General features: G+C 38.4%; 2 protein-coding genes across 9 annotated transcripts in view; one reads left to right on the top strand and one right to left on the bottom strand.

Annotated features, from left to right (window-relative positions):
- The window catches only part of USP33 (ubiquitin specific peptidase 33), a 37,976-nt gene extending 27,264 nt beyond the window's left edge, over positions 1 to 10,712 (bottom strand). For 2 of the 4 annotated variants that reach the window (XM_053985013.1, XM_053985016.1), the window contains exons 1-4: positions 10,576 to 10,711; positions 5,004 to 5,143; positions 3,920 to 3,973; positions 1,578 to 1,640 (exon numbers count right to left, since the gene is read on the bottom strand). In XM_053985013.1, coding sequence (XP_053840988.1) covers positions 1,578 to 1,640; positions 3,920 to 3,973; positions 5,004 to 5,084 — 198 coding nt within the window. In that variant the 5' untranslated portion in view covers positions 5,085 to 5,143; positions 10,576 to 10,711. Of the gene's footprint in view, positions 1 to 1,577; positions 1,641 to 3,919; positions 3,974 to 5,003; positions 5,144 to 10,171; positions 10,181 to 10,575 lie in introns of those variants that run through there. The other 2 variants (XM_053985015.1, XM_053985014.1) reach the window with 2 other exon arrangements.
- Positions 10,713 to 11,147: 435 nt separating this feature from the next.
- Positions 11,148 to 19,600, top strand: part of MIGA1 (mitoguardin 1) — a 33,095-nt gene continuing 24,642 nt past the window's right edge. For 4 of the 5 annotated variants that reach the window (XM_053984837.1, XM_053984839.1, XM_053984838.1 and 1 more), the window contains exons 1-6: positions 11,649 to 12,225; positions 13,954 to 14,131; positions 15,022 to 15,158; positions 15,401 to 15,527; positions 15,943 to 16,079; positions 16,820 to 16,943. In XM_053984837.1, coding sequence (XP_053840812.1) covers positions 12,103 to 12,225; positions 13,954 to 14,131; positions 15,022 to 15,158; positions 15,401 to 15,527; positions 15,943 to 16,079; positions 16,820 to 16,943 — 826 coding nt within the window. In that variant the 5' untranslated portion in view covers positions 11,649 to 12,102. Of the gene's footprint in view, positions 11,236 to 11,648; positions 12,226 to 13,953; positions 14,132 to 15,021; positions 15,159 to 15,400; positions 15,528 to 15,942; positions 16,080 to 16,819; positions 16,944 to 19,600 lie in introns of those variants that run through there. The other variant, XM_053984836.1, reaches the window with a different exon arrangement.

The raw sequence follows: 19,600 nt of genomic DNA, 5'->3' as shown, positions 1-19,600 counted from the left end.
CTCCCCCTACTAAAAGCATCAGATTTACATAAATAAGTCAAAAATTTTAAACACAAGAATATACTTAATTCTGCAGCTTCAGATCCATACATAATTGCAAGACTTCAGAGCAATGGCCTAATGATTTCCTTGGAGTGGATGCAATGAACATGACTGTTTGCAGTACAGGGAGCCTTGCTGGTGTAAACTGGAGTAAACAGAAGTTGATGCATGCCAACCTCACTTCTCTCATTTTAATAAGTTTATTGATATTTTTATTAAAGAAGAATCCATAAAATTGCTTACTATCCTCAAAAATAAGTAATAAGAAAATCAAGATAAGGATGTCACTGACAGAGAATGAACAGTTTGCCTGCTTTCTCCTTCCCAAAGTACGTAACACTGCTAAGGCAGCATGCAAAGCAGGAATAAACTACTGTAAGAAGCCAAGAGGTATAAAACTGTAGGCAAGAAATTCAGGGACCATCTAGTCCCCAACTACTCTAGAAACACCTAATTTCTGAGCCTTTTGTAAAGGCTTTAGAACTGTGATTCAGCTTTAACAGCTGATAAAAAAAAAGTGAAAGTATTTATATAGATTTATATTAATGCACTAAATGCACTATTGATTTGTATTAATACTCTCTCTTCTCAAGGTCCTGATTCAAAACAAAAAAAAACAACTATCAGGAGTGTTTGTAAAATGCAGTCATAACACAACATACTTCTTGTAAAACCCTTGTGTAAATTATTCTTTCATTTTAATATTCACCAGGCTTTTTCAGTAATTTTAGGGATCAAAAATTGTTCTGCGTGGAAGTTTAGATGCATTTACTGACAAACTGTAAATTAATGGCAAGAATTTCATTAGTCTCAAAATCAGCAAGCCAGAAATGACATGCTTATAATAGTGCCACCTCTCTGTACCCAGAATACTTTATTTTGTCAATTTTGCACACACATGTGCCCAGAACACACAGTGACTCTAAGACCCAAACCTATGCAGAGAAGCTGCCCAGCCCTGGCAGAACTTGGCATGCTGGGGAACAGAGTGCACACACTCCACTGCTCCCACCAAGCTGGATCCAAGATCAGGACATAGCAGGAAAGCATATGCTCAGCTCAGCCTACAGTTTCTTCATCTGAAACGAGGAGCATATTGCAGAAACAGAGCATCTCTCTCTGGTAATTCATACTCCCTATCTTGCACCTCTTCAGCTGTCCATTGATGCAACTGTCCTCCTCCTACCTATCAGGCAGTCACAGTCCCAGAAATTTAGACTGAAGTAGTGAAGTACTACAGATAGGCTGAGGTACTCAGTAAGTCTTTCATCTGTGCATCTTGAAAATCATGAGTACTTACTGGTTTTTTAAATTTGCACCATCTTCTTTAGAAGAATTGCATAATTATGCAGCTGCACAACACTTGTAAACTCACATACTCCTAAATTAGCAAGATCTGCTTCTATAACATGAAAAACAATTACAGCTAATCAAACCTCCACACAGTTAGCTAACATAGGTTATTGACTTCATTGAAATAAAAGTTCTTTAACTCCATTGTTTCAAGGAACTGTGTTACCAGCAAATACAAATACCTGGGAATGGGTGGTACTGTGATCAACATGGGATTCACCACAGCCAACATATGTACACCTGTTCTGTTGGGCAAGATACACAGAAAAATACAGGATTAAAAAGAGGTCTCAAACAGGTTTACAGAATAGGAATATACTGCCAGTCCCTTTAAAATCCACACCAATTTCAAACTTGCAGAGTCCTTCCAAACCAAGATACATGCACAGTAAGCAGTAAAATAAATACCACCTAAAGCAAAAAAGAATGCTGCAAGATTTAACTCAACTTCTCGCAATGATGGGCAATATAATATAATATAATTTTTGGGCAATTTCCATACATTTATTGATATTACTGACAACATGTATTTTTACAATTCCTTATTTGGTAAAGATTGTTACAGAAAATACAAAGTTAATCCAGTGTCTGAGTGGTGAAATACTGAATGGCAACAGCCTCAGACGTGTTTAAACAAAAATCCTTGCATGCCCCTATCTGCAGTGCCTACTCATCAGAGCATTACTTCACAACTAATTAGCTTCTTCATCTTTACATAAGTTTCCAGCACTATATGGCTAAGAACTCACCATGTTCTAGCTATAACATGCAAAATAATTGCCAATTATAATCATGCTCATTGCAAAATATATTTGGCTGAGTTGAGTGTGGAATCTTGCAGCTGCTGATCTTCAAGCAATTTTTGCTAATTCCTCATTTGCATGAGTCAGGCCAATCACAGGAGGGTACAGCAGGTTATCTCTGTAACTCTCTAAGCATGTTAATTTATACAATCAAAAAGTAGCTGAACATGGCCAATTTTCTATATTAAATGATCACAGATATTTGGTAAGTTATAGATTGTTTGCATGCTGGGATCTCACCAGGTTTTTCTAATGAAAAAGGTGAAGACAAGATGCCAATTCATCCAAGAGGAGAAACATCACAGTATGACATTAAGTGTCCTACTGCAACTACAAGACTCTCCTATGAAAATGTTGGTATAAAATTTAGTTTTTCAGTAACAGTCTAGGAGCTCTAGTGAAAAATAAAAAACAGCATTTTCCCACCTGCCAGGCTGATGCATCCCTGAACACCTCTTCCCCACTCCCAAGAGTTTTTTTTAATATATAATTAAAACTTCAGGCCATCTAACAAAAGACATTAAATACTGTTTCTTTCATCCTTCATCTCTGTTATTGACAGAAGGAGCAAAATAATCCGATCTCTTAATAGTTACCACTGTCCACCTAAAAGGACACAAATGAAGGGGATTTTTAAAAATGCTCATACATACACTTAAACGGGGGCATTAGCCTAGAGATCCTTCTGACAGTACTTAAAGAAAAACTGCCATTAAATGAAGTCAAGCCTACAGGGCAAAATTTCAATCTCTGTAAACAGCTGTAAAAAGTCCAAAGAACTCACAAGACATTTTAAAAACTAAGTTAACTATGTGCTTTCTAGTTGGGATCATAGATCAGTCAGCAACATATTTGTATTTTCTTTAAATACAGTGAAAGTTACAGTTTTTTGTAAACAGCAACAAGATTCAGGCAAAAGTATATTTATGACAGAGCTATACCCAGGGTAAAGACTGTATGAAATTTGTACAAAGTAAGGAGAACATACAAGCTTCTGCAAGTTTCAAAACAAGGTGTTTTTTCTTTGTTTTGCTTAAGAATAAAAGTCAGACTATGTATTATGTAAAATGTCTATTTTGTCTAATATTGTCTATTAAAATGTCTATTATGTAAAATAATTATAACATTATTATATATTATTATATAATATATATATTAAAAATTTATTATATATAAATTATTATATAAAATTATTCTATATTATTATATAATATATATTAAAGTTTTATTATATATAAATAATAATAAAAAAATTTTGTCTATTAATTGTCTATTAAAATGTCTATTATGTAAAATGTCATAACATCTATTAGATGTTATGACTACAAATGCTAAGAAAGGCTCACAAAAAGTAATTTATTAATTCAGGAATAATATATTATTTTTTAGATCTACAGACCCAGGGAAAAGATTAAAAAAACCTTCAAAACTTAACAGCTAAAAAGTAACCTAACTCAAGTAAAAACACTAATATGCTATCTTCCTTCTTATAAAAAAAAAAATCTCATTTTAAGTATATTATTCTTAAATTACAAGAAGTATGTACCCGATAGAAGGTAAATAAATTAAAAAATAAAGAACTGCAGAAGAAATTTTGCTTTTAAATGATAAGTTAAGCAAACTAAATCAAGAACTTCATTACAGTTGTTTCTTAAAAAAAATACTACCAACTTAATCTTTACTAGAAAGTGACTCTACTGTGGAACAACAGAACAACTTACCTCTAAGCACGCCCAAAGGTTGGGTCCTCTGACTTTACAGTCCTGACAAGTGCCCTATTAAAGTTCAACACAAAGGCACGTTTTATTACACTTACTTTCATCAGTAAACCACAACTTCAGGACAAAACGAGAAAAAATACTGAAAAGCTTAGTATCAGATTAGTACCTTTAAGACTTTAAAGTTAACTTTAAAATTGATATGTTGATAACCAACCTAATTTTTGCTTCCCATAATCTCAAGATCAGCATATTTTTCAACTAAAAATCTTAGATTTATCTTTGAGTTTTCATCTTAAACCAAAAATTGCTTTTCTAAATAAGGCATAAATATGTACCATACCACATAATTGTAATAATCCTCATAATTGGCCTTTCCTATAAATTTAACATAAAAAGAAATTACAGCAATAGAGCTTTTAATAAATGTCATATTCCTTCTTGCAGACACCACCTGCAAAGGTTTACAGAAAGAAGATGCAACAGTAGGAAAATGCTGTACTTCTCAGCAGCAAATTAACTGTTATGGAAATTAAGCACCACGGACAGAAAAGTTTTCACTTTTCATCACCTCCCAGCTACTTAAATGAGCTACAAGATCCTTCTTTGTTCAATTTATTAATAATAGCTTGAAACCAAGAGTTCAGGGAGGGGAGGTTTCTCAAACTGTGGCTTCTCTATCAAAAAGAGAACTGTTACACAAGTAAATTCAAGTATAAATTTCTTTGTTACAGTTTCTACTTGAAGTCAGTTGTGCTATACTACATCGACAGTCCAAATAACTAAATGCTTCAATGGCAATGAAAATGAAGTTCAGCTTGGTGCTCTGCTAACTCTTCTAACTAATTATTCCAATAAAACATCACTTGTGGCAAAGGTGCTCTTTAAGTGCTGAAAAATAGATTTTCAGCTTCATCAAGCCCACAATTCTTCTCATACTTTATTTAAACCCTACCATTCCAGTAGAGGAGCTTTTACCCATGCCTGACACTTAAATTTACCTTATAACTGATAATACACTAAAATGTGGACTTCAAAACCTGACCAGGTAACAGTGATAGGAAGAAAGTGAATTGCTACAACTCACATGAGATTTCTGTATCAATTCCTCCTTTGTTATCTCACCAACTGATTCCAGGTGTGGGCAATTGCTGCTGGGTGACGACATCGCTGAAGCTAGTATTTTCTGAGATCCTGTAACTGGAATTTTCAATGCCAGGGAATCACCTGTGAATAGAAGTAAGAATGAGTAAAACTCAACTCCTTAGAATAGACAGCAATACTCAATATATAATATGCAACACATACATAACTTTTAAAACAACGTGCCTCTTTAGACTAAGGTAGTATAAACAACTTTATAAAGAGACTCCAATAGCACAAAACTATTGCTGACTTCTAAAATGAAATCCAATGACTTCTAGGTCATAAACTAAAAGAATTCTGAATGGAGCAGAGGTGATTTGGGTCAATTATTTCACTTTCTGGACTCTGCCATGGCACCTAAATGATATAAACATTAGTTTTCAAGCCTACCTAGAACTGACAGTGGCTTTGCCTGTATGTTCTGGATAAGGATCTTTGCAACACTGCTGAAGCCGTGAAGGCTAAACTGCAGGAACACAAGACTTGTTTATCACAGGATAGAGAAACTTTATCTTGGTTTTATTTATTTACAAAGACACATTCTAGATTCAGACATATTATATATCAAAAGGAGACTGAAACTTGTGACTCACGTGTAGCACTAAACACTTAGCAACACTTTTATCTTGTTCTCTTTGCCCATCCAAGGTCTGTGATGCAGACACAGAAACTTATCAGAAATAAAGAATGCTACACACAAACACTTTGTCATTATTATTTCAATAGTTGCATAGAAAGTAACAGAAGGAAAATAAAAAAAAAATTTTGTAATGTTCTTTTTATATAAATACTCCAACTGACTCATTCAGACAGGGACTATCCAATAACTTTGTTACAGTTTTGTCACTTAATTACTATTGATGACTCAATCTCTCTAGAGGCCAAGAAAAAAATTAACTTTTTGCTCAATTATTCTGTCCAATATCTGTCCACTGTAGTGCTCCTTTAGCAAGACTTGCAACTAAACTTCAACTCAGTGATGTGCCCTCCTTGATCTGTTTGCAGCCTTTGGCACTGTTATCAACACCTCTTTCCACTTGGCCTGTGTGCTTTGGCAGCTTTAGCTTTTCCACTTACAGGACCAATCACTCATTTCAATATTAAGCACCCTACAGTTTTGACAGAGTGGGGGAAAATAAACCTTGCCTAATGGGCATCTCAGACACACTCCCTGATAAACTTTCAGCTTATTATGTCTGACTGACTTTTTCCTTCCATTGCCTTGCAATAAGATCCTTTTGAATCAAGAGCCATTTCAGCTCCCTTTGGTCATTTTTCTATATATGTGTGTGTATGTCTGTAAATAGTCTGTTTTATTACTATAAATATTGTTACACAAGTAATATTATTGAAGTATTATTTGTATATAATATTACATATTATTTGTAATGGAATAACATGTGATACTTCATGTCCTATTACATGCATGTAGGTATATACATGCATATATACACTTAAATACATTTTATAGATAAAATATTTCTCATATATAATAACAAAATTATTATATATATAATTGTATATATAGACTAATAAGTATGAGTATATATGTTTCAGTCTTTTCTAATATCATGTAAACAGTTGTTCAATAAGATATTTCAGAACTTATCTCACAAGATTGAAAATACTATAGTAAATTAATAATTTAGGACTTTTTTTTCTAGATAAGATCTGAATTCCCTTCCAGGACCAGTGGCATGACATTTAAAATTCATTATTCTAAAACATAAGCTCCAGCTGGAGAAGTACTTCCTCAGTTCAGTGACTGACTAATCTATATGCACTGTTACTGAAAGGCACTTCAAATAAGGCAACAGTTTTTCAAGCCAAACTTCCTCAACTTTCATCATATTAGCAATTCCTCTTTGAACTGTAAGGTTCCCTTTCAGAACAGAAATGGCAACATGAATGCATGTTACATCTTCCACAGTTTGCAAGGTCTGTTAAAATTTTTAAAAAGGACAAGTGAGTTTCAAATAAAGCCCTGAGAACATTAAATGCAGCGAGATGATTTAATACAAATGCTTTAAAAAGACTGATATAATGGATTAGTAAAGCTTTAGGCTTATTTTTTTTTTAATGGCAGAAGCTTTCTGAATGCATTATTCCAAGTAATACAAGCAATGAATGGAGACTTTACCTCATGCTGCCAGATTTGTATTTAATTTTTCATACATGGAACTGCACAAATCCAAACCTGCAGTCCTGAACAAACCCAAACCCAGGAGTTCTGCTCATGCCAGTTTCTGTTTCTTGGTGCAATCTGCATCTCTCTTCTTCTAATAATCATCAGAAAGGCCAAAGCTGTTCAAACTCACGTCCCTGTGGATGTGGTCCCCATTCCTGTCCACATGGAGAGCATCTCTTGTGGAATTGTAGTTCACATTACAGATTCTTCACACGTCATTATATGAACAAAGCTGAGTGGCCTTTCTTTCACCTTTTGTTAACAATTTTTTTTTACACACTTCCTTCTATCTTGCAGCATTGTGATAACTCACTCAACTGCCATAACCTTGGTAGCTTAATACACATAGCTGCAGAAACACATTTTGTAAAATTTTATGTTAAAGTCTAAAACTGCAAAATTCATTCAAAACCATGACTCATCCTTCACCTCCCTAAGTGCTAGCAAGCCCATGGTAACCCCTCCCTTGCTCAGTGACCCTTCTCCATTTCACCACTTCCTACTCTGTGTGAAGAGATTGCTTTTCTTCCCCTGCAGCTCATTATCACATCTGCTTTTACACCAGCTTCTGCATTGCGTTGGCGTCATCCAAAAATTGTTTTTCTGCATTTTCAGTACTTAAAAAAAAACACCAACCAAATAATCCAACAGGATTTGTAGCTTCTCTTACTTTCCATGTTATACTCCTGTTCTGAAGCTGGAGCATATCTCCATTTCATGATTCCAGTGAGATCACGCAATCATAGAATGGTTTGGGTTGGAAGAAACCTTAGAGATAATCTGGTTCCAAACCCTCTACCACGGGCAGGGATGCCACTCACGAGATCAGGTTGCTCAGGGCACCATCCAGGCTGGCCTTGGACAATTCCAGGCATGGGGCATCCACAATTTCTCTGAACAACCTGTTCCAGTGCCTCACCACCCTCACAGTAAAGAATTTCTTCCTAATATCTAACCTAAACCTGCCCTCTGAGCTCAAAGCCGTTCCCCTTGTCCTATCACTACAGGTCCTTGTGAAAAGTCCTGCTCCAATTCTATTGTGTAAGGTCTCCCCTCTCTTCTTTTCTCCTGGCTGAAGAACCCCAGCTCTCTCAACCTGTTTCCACAACAACTGCTCATGATAACACTCATGCAATAAGGTTTTCATCAAATGCTTCCCACAGATGTGGGAGAGGATTCCATGAAGTGAACTAATTAATGTTCCGAAATAGGACTTATCAACACAATTTTGCTTTGAGCATGCACAGACTCACACTTCAAAGAAAAAATTCTCTTTAAGTCCAGTCTTGGAAGGCTTTTTTGTGTTCCTGACTTGTCTTTTCACTCCTGAAGAAAACCATCAGAGCCATCAGAGAAATGTGGACCATGATTCAAAGCATCATGACCAGCAACCTGTTTATTATTCAGTAGAATTCCACAGCATCACAGACTTGTGTGGTGCCTACCATGGAAAGCCTATCACATCCACAGAAAACTCCATCAAACACTATGGAATTCAACTGATCTCAAAAATTACCTTTGGGTCATGTAAGGAACCCACTGTTTCCTAAAGAAACAAAACAGAATTTGAATTCTTTCAAAAATTTTTGCATTAATCATTTCATCTGCCTAGTTATAGTAGTTAACATTTCAACAGATATTGAAATAAACAATTGTATGTTTTATGTATTCCACTGATATTCTAAATATGGAGCCATTTTAACAGATCGTTTTACAGAGTTCAGTAAGGGAATGCTGATGGAAGATTTTAAGAATAAAAGGATTATTCTGAAGACATCAATTACATGAAGCAGCAATTGTGTCTTCATTACAGGCTTTTATTATTTTGTCAGTACAGCTCTGAATAACAGAATCTCAAACCAGTAATCTGTAAATTCAGGCTTCTTGGTTGCACTCACAGTTATTTTACCAGTGATACACTGGAACAATTTCATTTAACATTTATTTATATCTTATAGCAACAAAGCAAGAGTGACACAGGGTGCAACTTTGTACCTGAACACTTAATTACTTAGAATACTAAGGAGGTCTGAAGTTCAGTAATTACTTACAATATTAGTATTCTTCACACTTCCTAAAAAACCTACCAGCATTCACTCAAAGCTATAAAAGCCCACTGAAGTGATAGCCTTAGGCATATTCAGATTGTTAAGATACATATTTTTAATCACTTTTCTAAAAATCTGTGTTGTTTTAATTAAACTTTACAGAAATTCCTTCAATTACTTTTGTACATGAATGACATTTTTGCCAAACTTAAAATTAGTCTTTTTAGTGTGTCAAATTAAGATTCATCTTTGCTATTTCTTGACCTAGGTTCCTTTATATTCCATTAATCAATAGGTAGTTTTGAATTTTATCTCCCATCCCTCTGTATTTTTATCTTTTTTTAGTCTATCCACAATAAACAAGGACATCCCATTTCTTGAAAAAAATGACACCACCAATCCCAGCTCTGGTAGAGGGCTTACTTTATATCTATTTAGCATGAAACCTAGTATTTTCCCCACTAAATGACAAAAATGTACTCAGTAACCTGGTCAAAGGTACCTGGTCTTTCTCCTCAGGCACCAAGAGCTACCCACTCAAGCAAGACACAAATTGATAAGTCACTTCCATTACAATCTTTTTTCTGCCCTTAAGTACTGTTCCCACAGAGAAAATACATTAAAAAATATTCTGGAGTTAAGGGTATATCCTCTTACAAGGTTAAACAGTTTTCATTTTATATTGGCTTTCAGGGCATACAGATTTCTTTCTTCCACCACGCTAAATCCTAACTATGAAACCCATTAGCTAACCTCTATATTTCTAAGAGGATTTTCCTAACTCGGGCTTTGCCTAAGCGCAGGCGAAGCCTACAGTGATTTTCCATAGGTGATACCCCGGACTTTTCCCCCAGGCTGTTCCACCCAGCATACCCGATGATCCATCCGCATGGGTAAGTCGGGGAGCGAACACAACAGGGCCGTTTATCGGGAAATGACTGGGTCTGGGGACTGCGCGGTATCCACGGTACCGCTGCCGCACAGCTGCAGCTTCAGCAGGGACCCGCGGAGCCCTGCGGCCGCTTCCAGCCGGCGGGAGGGCGGTCCCGCCCCACACGGCCCCGCTGCCCCGGGCCGGGCACCGCCGACCTCCGGCCCCCGCCCAGCGCTGCGGGACCGCGGCGCCCCACCCGCCGGGACGGCTCCCGAGGCGGCCGCCATCGCCGCACCAACACGCCTTGGGCTGTGGGACCAGCCAGACACACGGCCCGCCGCGCTCCCAGCCCCCGCCAGACCGAACCCTCCGCCGCTGCCCAAGCGGGCCCTTCCTCTCTTACCGGAGCAGCCGGGAGGATGCGCCGCGCGCGGATCCCGGAGCTCAGCCGGGCTACGATTAGCCCCGCGTCTCGCCCTTGCCTGCGGGGACAGCGGCGCTGCAGCGGGGCTGCCGTGGTGGAGCTGGGCGCGCCCGGGCCGCGGCTCCGCCGGTGCCGCCCCGCACACGCGCGGCCGGGCGGGCGCGGCTGCCGCGACGCCGCCGCGGGACGCGCCCCGCACAAAGATGGCTGCGCCGAGAGCCTCAGCCGCTCATGTGAGCGCTGCCCCGCACAAAGATGGCTGCGCCGAGAGCCTCAGCCGCTCATGTGAGCGCTGCCCCGCACAAAGATGGCTGCGCCGAGCGCCTCAGCCGCTCATGTGAGCGCTGCCCCGCACAAAGATGGCTGCGCCGAGAGCCTCAGCCTCTCGTGTGAGCGCTGCCCCGCACAAAGATGGCAGCTCCAGGCGCGCACCCCGCCCAGCCTCCCGCAGCGGAGCTGCCCGGAGCAAAGATGGCGGGCGCGGAGTCCCGACGCCGCTGGTCTCCCTCACGTGGTAGCGGCTCCTCCCGGCCGACAGCGGCCGCTTCTCCCTCTGCCGGAAGCGGATCCCGCCGGTCTCCGGGCAGCGCCGGGGCCGGAGCAGAGGGAGCTGCCCGCGCCCCGGTGCACGGCGGGCAGGTAGGTAACTGAGTGCGGCGGCTGTAGCGACCCGGCCCGGGCCGGGGAGCGGCGCGCCCGCTTTGACCCGGGCGGCTGCGGGGAGGGGGCTGAGGGGCGCGCGGGGCACCCGGTTTGCCCGCTGCCCCCGGTGCTGCCCGCTGGCGATGCTGGGGCTGCCCGGGCTGGAGAGGGCTCGGCCGGGCTGGGCGGGGGTGGCTTCTGCCCCAGGGCCTCCATCACCTCCCACAGTGCCCCGGTTGCGGTCCCGGAGTCGCGGTTCGGAGGCTTCGCCTTGTGTTCAGCATGAGGGAGTGAGAGAGGTGCGCCTGCCTCGGGGAGATTACGTCAGGCTATAGTGGTTGTTTCTCGTGATGTGTCTGCAAAATAAACGAAGCGCTGAATGAGATAAACTTTTTCTGGCTGCTCACAAATCTTTTAATTCTTTCAGCTGTCATGCGTTCTTCCAGCAGTGGTGGTTTCAGAGGCAGGGTTGTTGCCGTGCGTGACTTAGAGGCTATAGCACGGGAGCGGCCGGCTGATCAAAGCAGACCGAGCCCTCCTTAGTCCTGGTTCTTGTACAGCTGCACATCTGCACACAGCAGTCGGACAAACGGGGCCTAAGCTGAACCAGCAAATTTGCTGTCTCCACATTAAGTCTTGCATCTACTCAAAAACATCAATCAAACAAGTCATGTACCTGTGATTGAAGAGATTCGAGCTTGTAGAAGAAAAACGTCCTGGGCTTCTGTTGCATAATTATGCACCCTTTAAGAAGGATGCATCCTTCCATGCTTAGGTACCCTTTACATCCTCATAGTATGTATCCTTCTTTTGACAGAGTATTCCGGAGACCATCTGTGATTGTTTTCAAGATAGTTTTGCTTAATGAGGTATGGGAGAGAAGGAGCCATGTCAGAAGAAGCTGTTACTGAGACACGATTTTCTCTGAAGACAGTAGCTTTACGGGTGTTTAATCTTCCCCTTTCCTGGTATTATTCCCTTAACCAGGTAATAAATATATTATATAAATATTTGTTACTTTTGTTATACATTTAAAAGTTTATTGCGGTGTTGTATGTGCTCGTGTGACTGTGAATTAAATTTGTACAGAATACATTGGGGTTTAGTTTGTTTATAACAGTGCACTAAAATAAGTGTGTCTCTTTTTTTTCTGCTAATAAATGCTTGGTATGTCATCATACATCTGCTTTACCTGCAGCGTCTGTATATCTCCATTTTGTAACAGTGCAGTGATTCTCAAGATGTCAAAATTCTCAAATGGTTTTTTTTTTCTCATAGATATATTTTATTTACAAGCTAGACATAACTGTCATTAAATTTTGAATAATAGTATTGAGTTCTGCTTTTCAAGCTAGGTCTTTAAAATGACAGTATTTTTTAAAATTGAATTAGACACTTATAAGCTATGTAAATATTTCACAGTACTCTGTAAGTACTTTTCTTTTACTGCATATAAAACCAGGATGAGATATTCTGTCTTAGCTGCATATGCTGATTTCCACATATTTTTCTATATATTAAATACTTCAAAACTCCCACTGCAAGATCACTATTTTCTTTTTCATGTTGCAGCATACTCATGTCCTTTTTAAATACCACATACAACTCCCTTATGTGCAACTATTAACTTTCCTCTTTTTAGAGGTTTTCATTTCAGTGTTAATTTATGATCATGTTTGTAGGCACACACAAATTCAGAAAAATCCTTTTGCAGTTCTTTGGAACGGCAATGTTTTAACATTTAATTTTGTGATCTTAGAGATTTTAATCTCAGGTGTTTGGTTATGAACTCTTTTCTGTGAAATACAGTAGTCTTTTGTAAATTTGGTAAGTTTTGTGTTGGTGCTCTGTTCCAGGCATTTCGTTTTCCTCATGGTGTACAGTGGTAGTTGTAGAACTCAGTCAAGGCATGGTACCAGGAAGGGCAGGGTTCTGAAGCCAGAGGTACTTGACTTGTTGACTGTAAACTCAGTGCAGAGAGAAGCTTTCAATGTTTCTTCAGATTGCACGGTGGTGATGGTCTTTAGCAACTGCACTGCAACCAGGAGTGCCAGAGTGCAGTGGTGCTCTGTGTGCTCTCTGCTATGAGGAATTGTGTTACACAAACACCATATGAGGCCCAAGGACTGTGGATCTGGTTTTCTCACAGCATTCTGTTCCTCAGGCAGCATAACTTTCCAAAAGTTTTTGTGAATGTGAGCTGTGGTTTCCAGTTAAATGGCACTTTTCTTCTTTGTGTATCTTGTTACTTTGCGTGTTACAAATTTTTGTTAATAGCTTTTGATACAAGTTGCTTGTGTATGTGGCTCTTATTTACTAATTTAAACACCTATAGACCTATGACTAATCTAAATCCAAAATAAAATGTAAACTTCTTTTTCAACACTTAATATAGAGAAATATATTTAAGTACATGTTCTACCAAATTGAAACACCACACGAATGTTGGGATTACGATCTTGCACTCTTTCACAGTGCAAGAAGTAGTATAGTTGGGAAAGACGAGTTCCTTCTCAGTATTTTTTGCTATTAGAGATTTAATTTAAGCCCTGCATTATCCTGGCATTAAGAAGAAATAAAAAAACCCTGAATCTTTGTTTGAAAGTCATTTGCTTAGATCCCCATAGTCTGTGAATTTGCAATATACTTTATAGTTCTTGGTGCAGCACTGTCTCTCAGTATATATATCTGCAATTAAATCACACTTATTTTCAGATAAAGCTTTCCCCGGGGTTAAAGAAACTTTTCACAGTAACAGCAGTGAGTGCAATATCTGTGATTTTTCTGGCCCATCACTTTAAAAGAAGACGTGGAAAGAAAAACAAGAAAGTGCCACCATGGGAACCAGCTCATCTCGTATTAGAGTGTACCAAAGCAGCTGCTTCAGAAAAAGGTAAGTCATGGAACCCCAAACTGGGGCTTTTTTTGTTGTTTTCTTGGAGACGAAAAAAAGTTGTGTGAGGGGATGGATGTGCATAACTGTAGTAAACCAAACTATTTTCCTTTGATCATGGAGTAGTTTGGGTTGGAAGGGACCTTTAAAGTTCATCCAGTCCTACCCCTGCAGGGATATCTTCAGTTAGTCCAGGTTGATCATAGCCCCATCCATCCTGGCCTTGAATGTTTCCAGGGATGGGGCATCCATGACTTCTCTGGGCAATCCATTCCAGTGTTTTAGCACCCTCAATGTAAAAACTTTCTTCCTTGTTATCTAATATAAATCAGCCCTCTTTTAGTTTTAAAACCATAATCCCTTATGCTATTTTAGCAGACCCCGCTGAAAAGTCTGTTCCCATCTTTCTTACAGGCCCCCTTCAAGGACTGAAAGGCTGCAGTAAGGTCTCCCTGGAGCCTTCTCTGGGCTGAACAACCCCAACTTTTAAATTTTGAATTTGTCAAATTAGAAACAAAATTACAGTATCTTATAATGAAGCTGGGCTTGTTGTCAAAGGTGAAGTTTTAATCATGAACCAGGATTAAAACTCTTTATCAATAGTGTATTAACAATGGGTTTTGCCATTCTTGCATGTGTATCTCAATATGGAGAAATTCAGATTTGGTTTTTTATAGAATAGGCGAATAATTGAGCTAAAATGCATAGTTATTGTTACAGCCATTGAATTCTGATGTGTAGTTTCTCAAGTAGAACTGTAAATAAAAGAATAATTGTTGTTTGCTTCTAAACTGGATTTTATTGAAAAAAGTAAATGCAATTCTTGATAGATTTGCACAAGAAGCTATATTTTGAGTTTGCAAGAGCTTTGAAATAAATGTATCTCTTAGGTTCTAGTTGTTCCAGTAGTCGACAAAACTTGACTCTTTCTCTGAGCTCTGCCAAGGAAAAAGGATCTCAGTCCTGTATCTATGCAAATGGAGGACTTTTCAGTAAATACTCTGGTTCAGTTCAAAGCCTGACCTCGGTAAGTAAAAATCTTTTAAGGCTCTTGAATGTCTGCTAACTTGCATTGAATATGCATCTAAAGGCTTCACTGAGCTAAGAAGTTTCTTGAATGAACTGCACAGGCAGCTAGAGGTGCTGAGAAACCACTGTATCCTTACCACAGAGTAAAACCAGTTTCTAGGCAGATGGCTTGGATGTAATGTACTCTGGCAGGAACGTGGTTTTAAGGATGCTCTCTGTAACAACGCTTCATTTTTCAAGGTTCAGAGTGCCACCTCTTGTCACAGTTGTGCTTGTGCCAATTCTAATTCCTGGGATAAAGCAGATGAAGATGACCTCAAGCTTGTCAATATTCCAGTGACTACACCTGAAAATTTGTATTTGATGGGTAAGTCATAATAAGAATATTCAACACCTGCTTACAGTGAATGTAAATTATTTCTTGGCTTTATGGTAAAGTGACACAAAATATTACTGTGTTCTTTCTCAGTGTCCTGTAGGCAAGTGTCTGAGTACATTTCCATAAAATAATGAAATCATACTTGATCTAAAGTTAGTTTTCTAGAATACTTTTTCTTTCACTATTTGCAGTAGTAATCCTTAAAATCAAGAGCTGACACATGGGGAAAATGATTACGTTTCTTTACAAAAAAATAAATATATATTGGGTGTATACTGGTATAGGCTGGGAAATGATGTTGTTTCAACTTACATCTCTGTGATAATTAAGTTTATTTTAAATACATATTTTCCCATGTCTCTAAAACGTGAATGTAGCTGAAGCTGTTCCTGCTTTGCCCTAGGGATGGAGCTGTTTGAAGAAGCACTGAGGCGCTGGGAGCAGGCGCTAACTTTTCGTAACAGGCAAGTTGAAGATGAAGCAATCTGTGGTTCCATTAAGCTGGGAGCAGGAGATGCAATTGCAGAAGAAAGTGTAGAAGTGAGTACATCCCGTCTGTAACCTACTCACGCTGCCCTGACAATTTGTTCTGTGTTATTACCTGAGTCTTTGCAAATTCAGTTACCAAATGACAATTGATTCAATTTCCAATTTAGTGGTATTGTATTTAAAGGAGATCTGAGTTCATTCCTTCTGACTTTTTTGGTTGGTTATTTGGAGGAGGGCATGGGAAGGGAGCTAACATTATCTTTTGGCAATTGCTAATGCACCAGTGTTTGCTTCTGGACAGTATTATCAAGCTATCAAGCAGACAACTTCCCTGCACGTAATCCCTTGGGTCCTCTCTTTCTTTTATGATTATGTGAGAGGGCATCTGCTTGCCAGAGATAAATATGTCAGGGAAAAATAATCAATTTCTGCATATTCACAAACAACGTGCTTAAACTTTGTTTTCCTCCTTTCTTATAAACTAAATGCTAGCAATATTTTGAAATAGATATGTGTTACTTTCATTATTTCTAGTGCAGAAAACATCACAGTTCATTTTAAATTATTTTTAAATTTAGATTTTATTTTTTATTACTCTAAATAAAATGTGTGTGTTCTGAAAAGTGTATCTACTGTGGATGTTGAAGTTTTCATCTGACAGTGTCCCTGTGTGGTTTGTAGGAAATTAATGTGGCACGGTTTGTTCTGTGAAGGCTTAATATCCTTGGATTTTACAAAGGACTCTTACAGGCTGAAAGCAAATAGAAAAGCTAATGTCTGTCTTCTTGCAGGATATCATTAGTGCTGAATTCATTCATAAGCTTGAATCTCTTCTTCAAAGAGCTTATCGTCTTCAGGAAGAGTTTGAAGCCACCCTTGGGGTCTCTGATCCTGCTGCTCTAGCTAATGATATTGGTGAGTACTGCTACTTTACATCTTTTTTGCTTGTAATTATGGCTCTTGAGGGGAGGACTGAAATATCCACTGAGCAAAATTATATTTATCAGTAAATCAACAACAACAAAAAATATCATGTTCTTTATATTATTATGTTGTGTTTGATGAAGTGGTTCTATTTTAGATAACAATGGATTGAAAGGAAATTGTTTTCTTTGTAACTTGTCACTATTTAAACATTTATACAGCAAGAATATATGACCCTTTTTATAGCATGGGTGTTCAGAGGTTTTGTGCATCTTCTGAACTATGAAACTTTATATGCTTTTGTCATAATTCTTTTACCAAAACTGGAAATTAAACTAGAAAGACTTAATCTGAAGCAGATATTCACTAGCAGAGGTCTTATCTCTGGTGAGTGAAATTTATCAGAGTTCTGAGTGACTAAGGTGCTACAACAGCAAATATAATGAGTAGTTGCTGCCTGACATGCTGATTAGCTACAGATAGTTTTATTGAAAAACTGGATATTAAAGATGGATGCTCTTGTACCCTTTCATAATTCAAGATGAAGCATCTGCTCTCAAATAAGTACAGAGTTTAAAGGCAGAGCACGTTCTGGGATCAGTCTGGCAGGAGCCGCGCTGCCTGGCACGAGGTGGCAGTGCTGTGCCGTCCCCTCTTGGCCCTCCTCGTCCTGCATGGACCAAACACAGCCTTGACAAGGGGGAAATTAGATTTAGGTCAGAGCTGGCTTTCTGACTCATCTGCATACACCTGAAAATGTAACCTTAAAGCGAAAAAGCATTTGAATGTTTCATTTTGGTATCTGAAGCCATCAGTTGAGTTGCATTGTATATCCATTATAATTAGAAGTTTATTTATGATTTCTGTCTTCAGGCCAAATTAATAAAATGGTACTCAAAGGACTTCATGTGAATGCTCAATGTGTTTAGTTATTGTTTTGCTTGATTACCCTGGGAGTATTTACAATTAATATTTCATTTTTCAGATGTGATAACTAAATTCTTGTTTACCAAGAATATTCTGAGGATTTGATTCCTTTCAAATGTTCTTTATAGAAATAACTTGTGATCTCTGAGTTAATTTATTATTTAAATTTAATCTGTGCTGGCCCAGATGAGTGAAGAAAAAAGCAATGAACTGGTTTAGTGAATACTGTTTTCTGTGTTCAGGATTTGGAGCTTTTTATTATTATCTTTCTTGAATTTTTGACTTGAACAGCAAGTATATTAAAGGATGCTTCACTTTTTCAGAATGTTTTAATAAAAAATCAGAAGGACAATCTCCTTTGAAGCGCTTGCGATGCCTTGAAGGGTTCACGAGTCACAAGAATAAGCCAGTCCAAGAAAATTATGAAGTCCCAGGGGTCAAAAGAAATAAAGATAATATAACCATCTTTGCACTACTAAGAATAAGAAAAATACTCTCCTGCAAAATACAAACTATGGTTTTGAACAGAAACAGAAATGGAGGGTCCTGTGCTATGTAGGAATGACTATAATTTGTAGCAAAAGAGGTAGCTGAGATGTTTTTCTGAATTATTTATACCTAAAACTTCTTAAAGAAATTAGCTAAAGAAAGCATCCTAATCTACTATTTACTGTTCACTAATCTTGGAAAATGAGAATGGGGGTTGTTTCTTTGTTTGTTTGTTAAGATTTCAAGATAAATGGGCCATTTCCCAATCATTTGAAACAATCTCCAGCATGTCCTGCCTGTGAAACAGTGACTAATTTGCAGTTCTGTTACCACAGACAAAATAATACAGTGTTTAATTAGTGCCAGTTGATACAGTTTCAAAGCAGGTAAGTTTTTGTGGACTGTAGGTTTTTGAGAGATCTGCAGTTTGGTGAATTTTATAGCATAAATTAGGTGATAATATTTAGCTCATTGACGTGAACATTTATTTCTATTTCTGCCCACTGTAAAGGGAAAGATTTACTTTTTAGGGAAGATATTTGGTCAAATGCTGTAATTTTATCAACTATATAATTGATTATAAAATCATTTGTAGAGTTGGAAGTTGATAAAATTTATAATTTAGGGCTTTTAAAGTATTAAATAAACAAAAAGCAAAGGTTAGTAATAAAGATCTGAATTATCTCTTTAAATAATAACAAAGTACATTCAATCTTGGCAGATATGGATTGTACATATAAGTGAGAGATTTTAAAAGAAAAATCATGAAGAAACACTTAAGTAAAGTTACACATCATAATCAGTGTAAGCTCTTGGCACATTGCTGCAGAAAAAAAAAAACTTTTCTAACCTTTGTCTGTGTGCAAAGGACAGGAGCAGCATAGAGGCAGAGATGCAGTCTTGGGTTGGTGTGCTTTTAGAGTACTGTGTCCAGTTCTCTTGATCATATTTCAGAAGATTGGAGATTGTAGACAGCTCAAAAGAAGCCATAAAAATTTTCCATGTTTTAGAAAAACAAGGTAATCTGTGGTTCATTTTGGGCATGTCAGCTTCTTATTGAAGAAAATACTGAGAGGTGACTGACTGAATAGCTGAATAGGTTCTGAATAGCTGCTTACACATGGAAAAGGTATGTGTTGTTGGGGGATTTGTAGACTTTGTTGTCAACTAGATCAAATTTCTAGTTGTTCAAGTGAAGCAAGTGAAGTTCTGAAGTAAGCTATCCTTAACAC

This window comes from Vidua macroura, chromosome 9, assembly GCF_024509145.1.
Source record: "Vidua macroura isolate BioBank_ID:100142 chromosome 9, ASM2450914v1, whole genome shotgun sequence".
In the NCBI taxonomy this organism is placed as follows: domain Eukaryota; kingdom Metazoa; phylum Chordata; class Aves; order Passeriformes; family Viduidae; genus Vidua; species Vidua macroura.
This window is presented reverse-complemented; position numbering and strand designations above follow the sequence as displayed.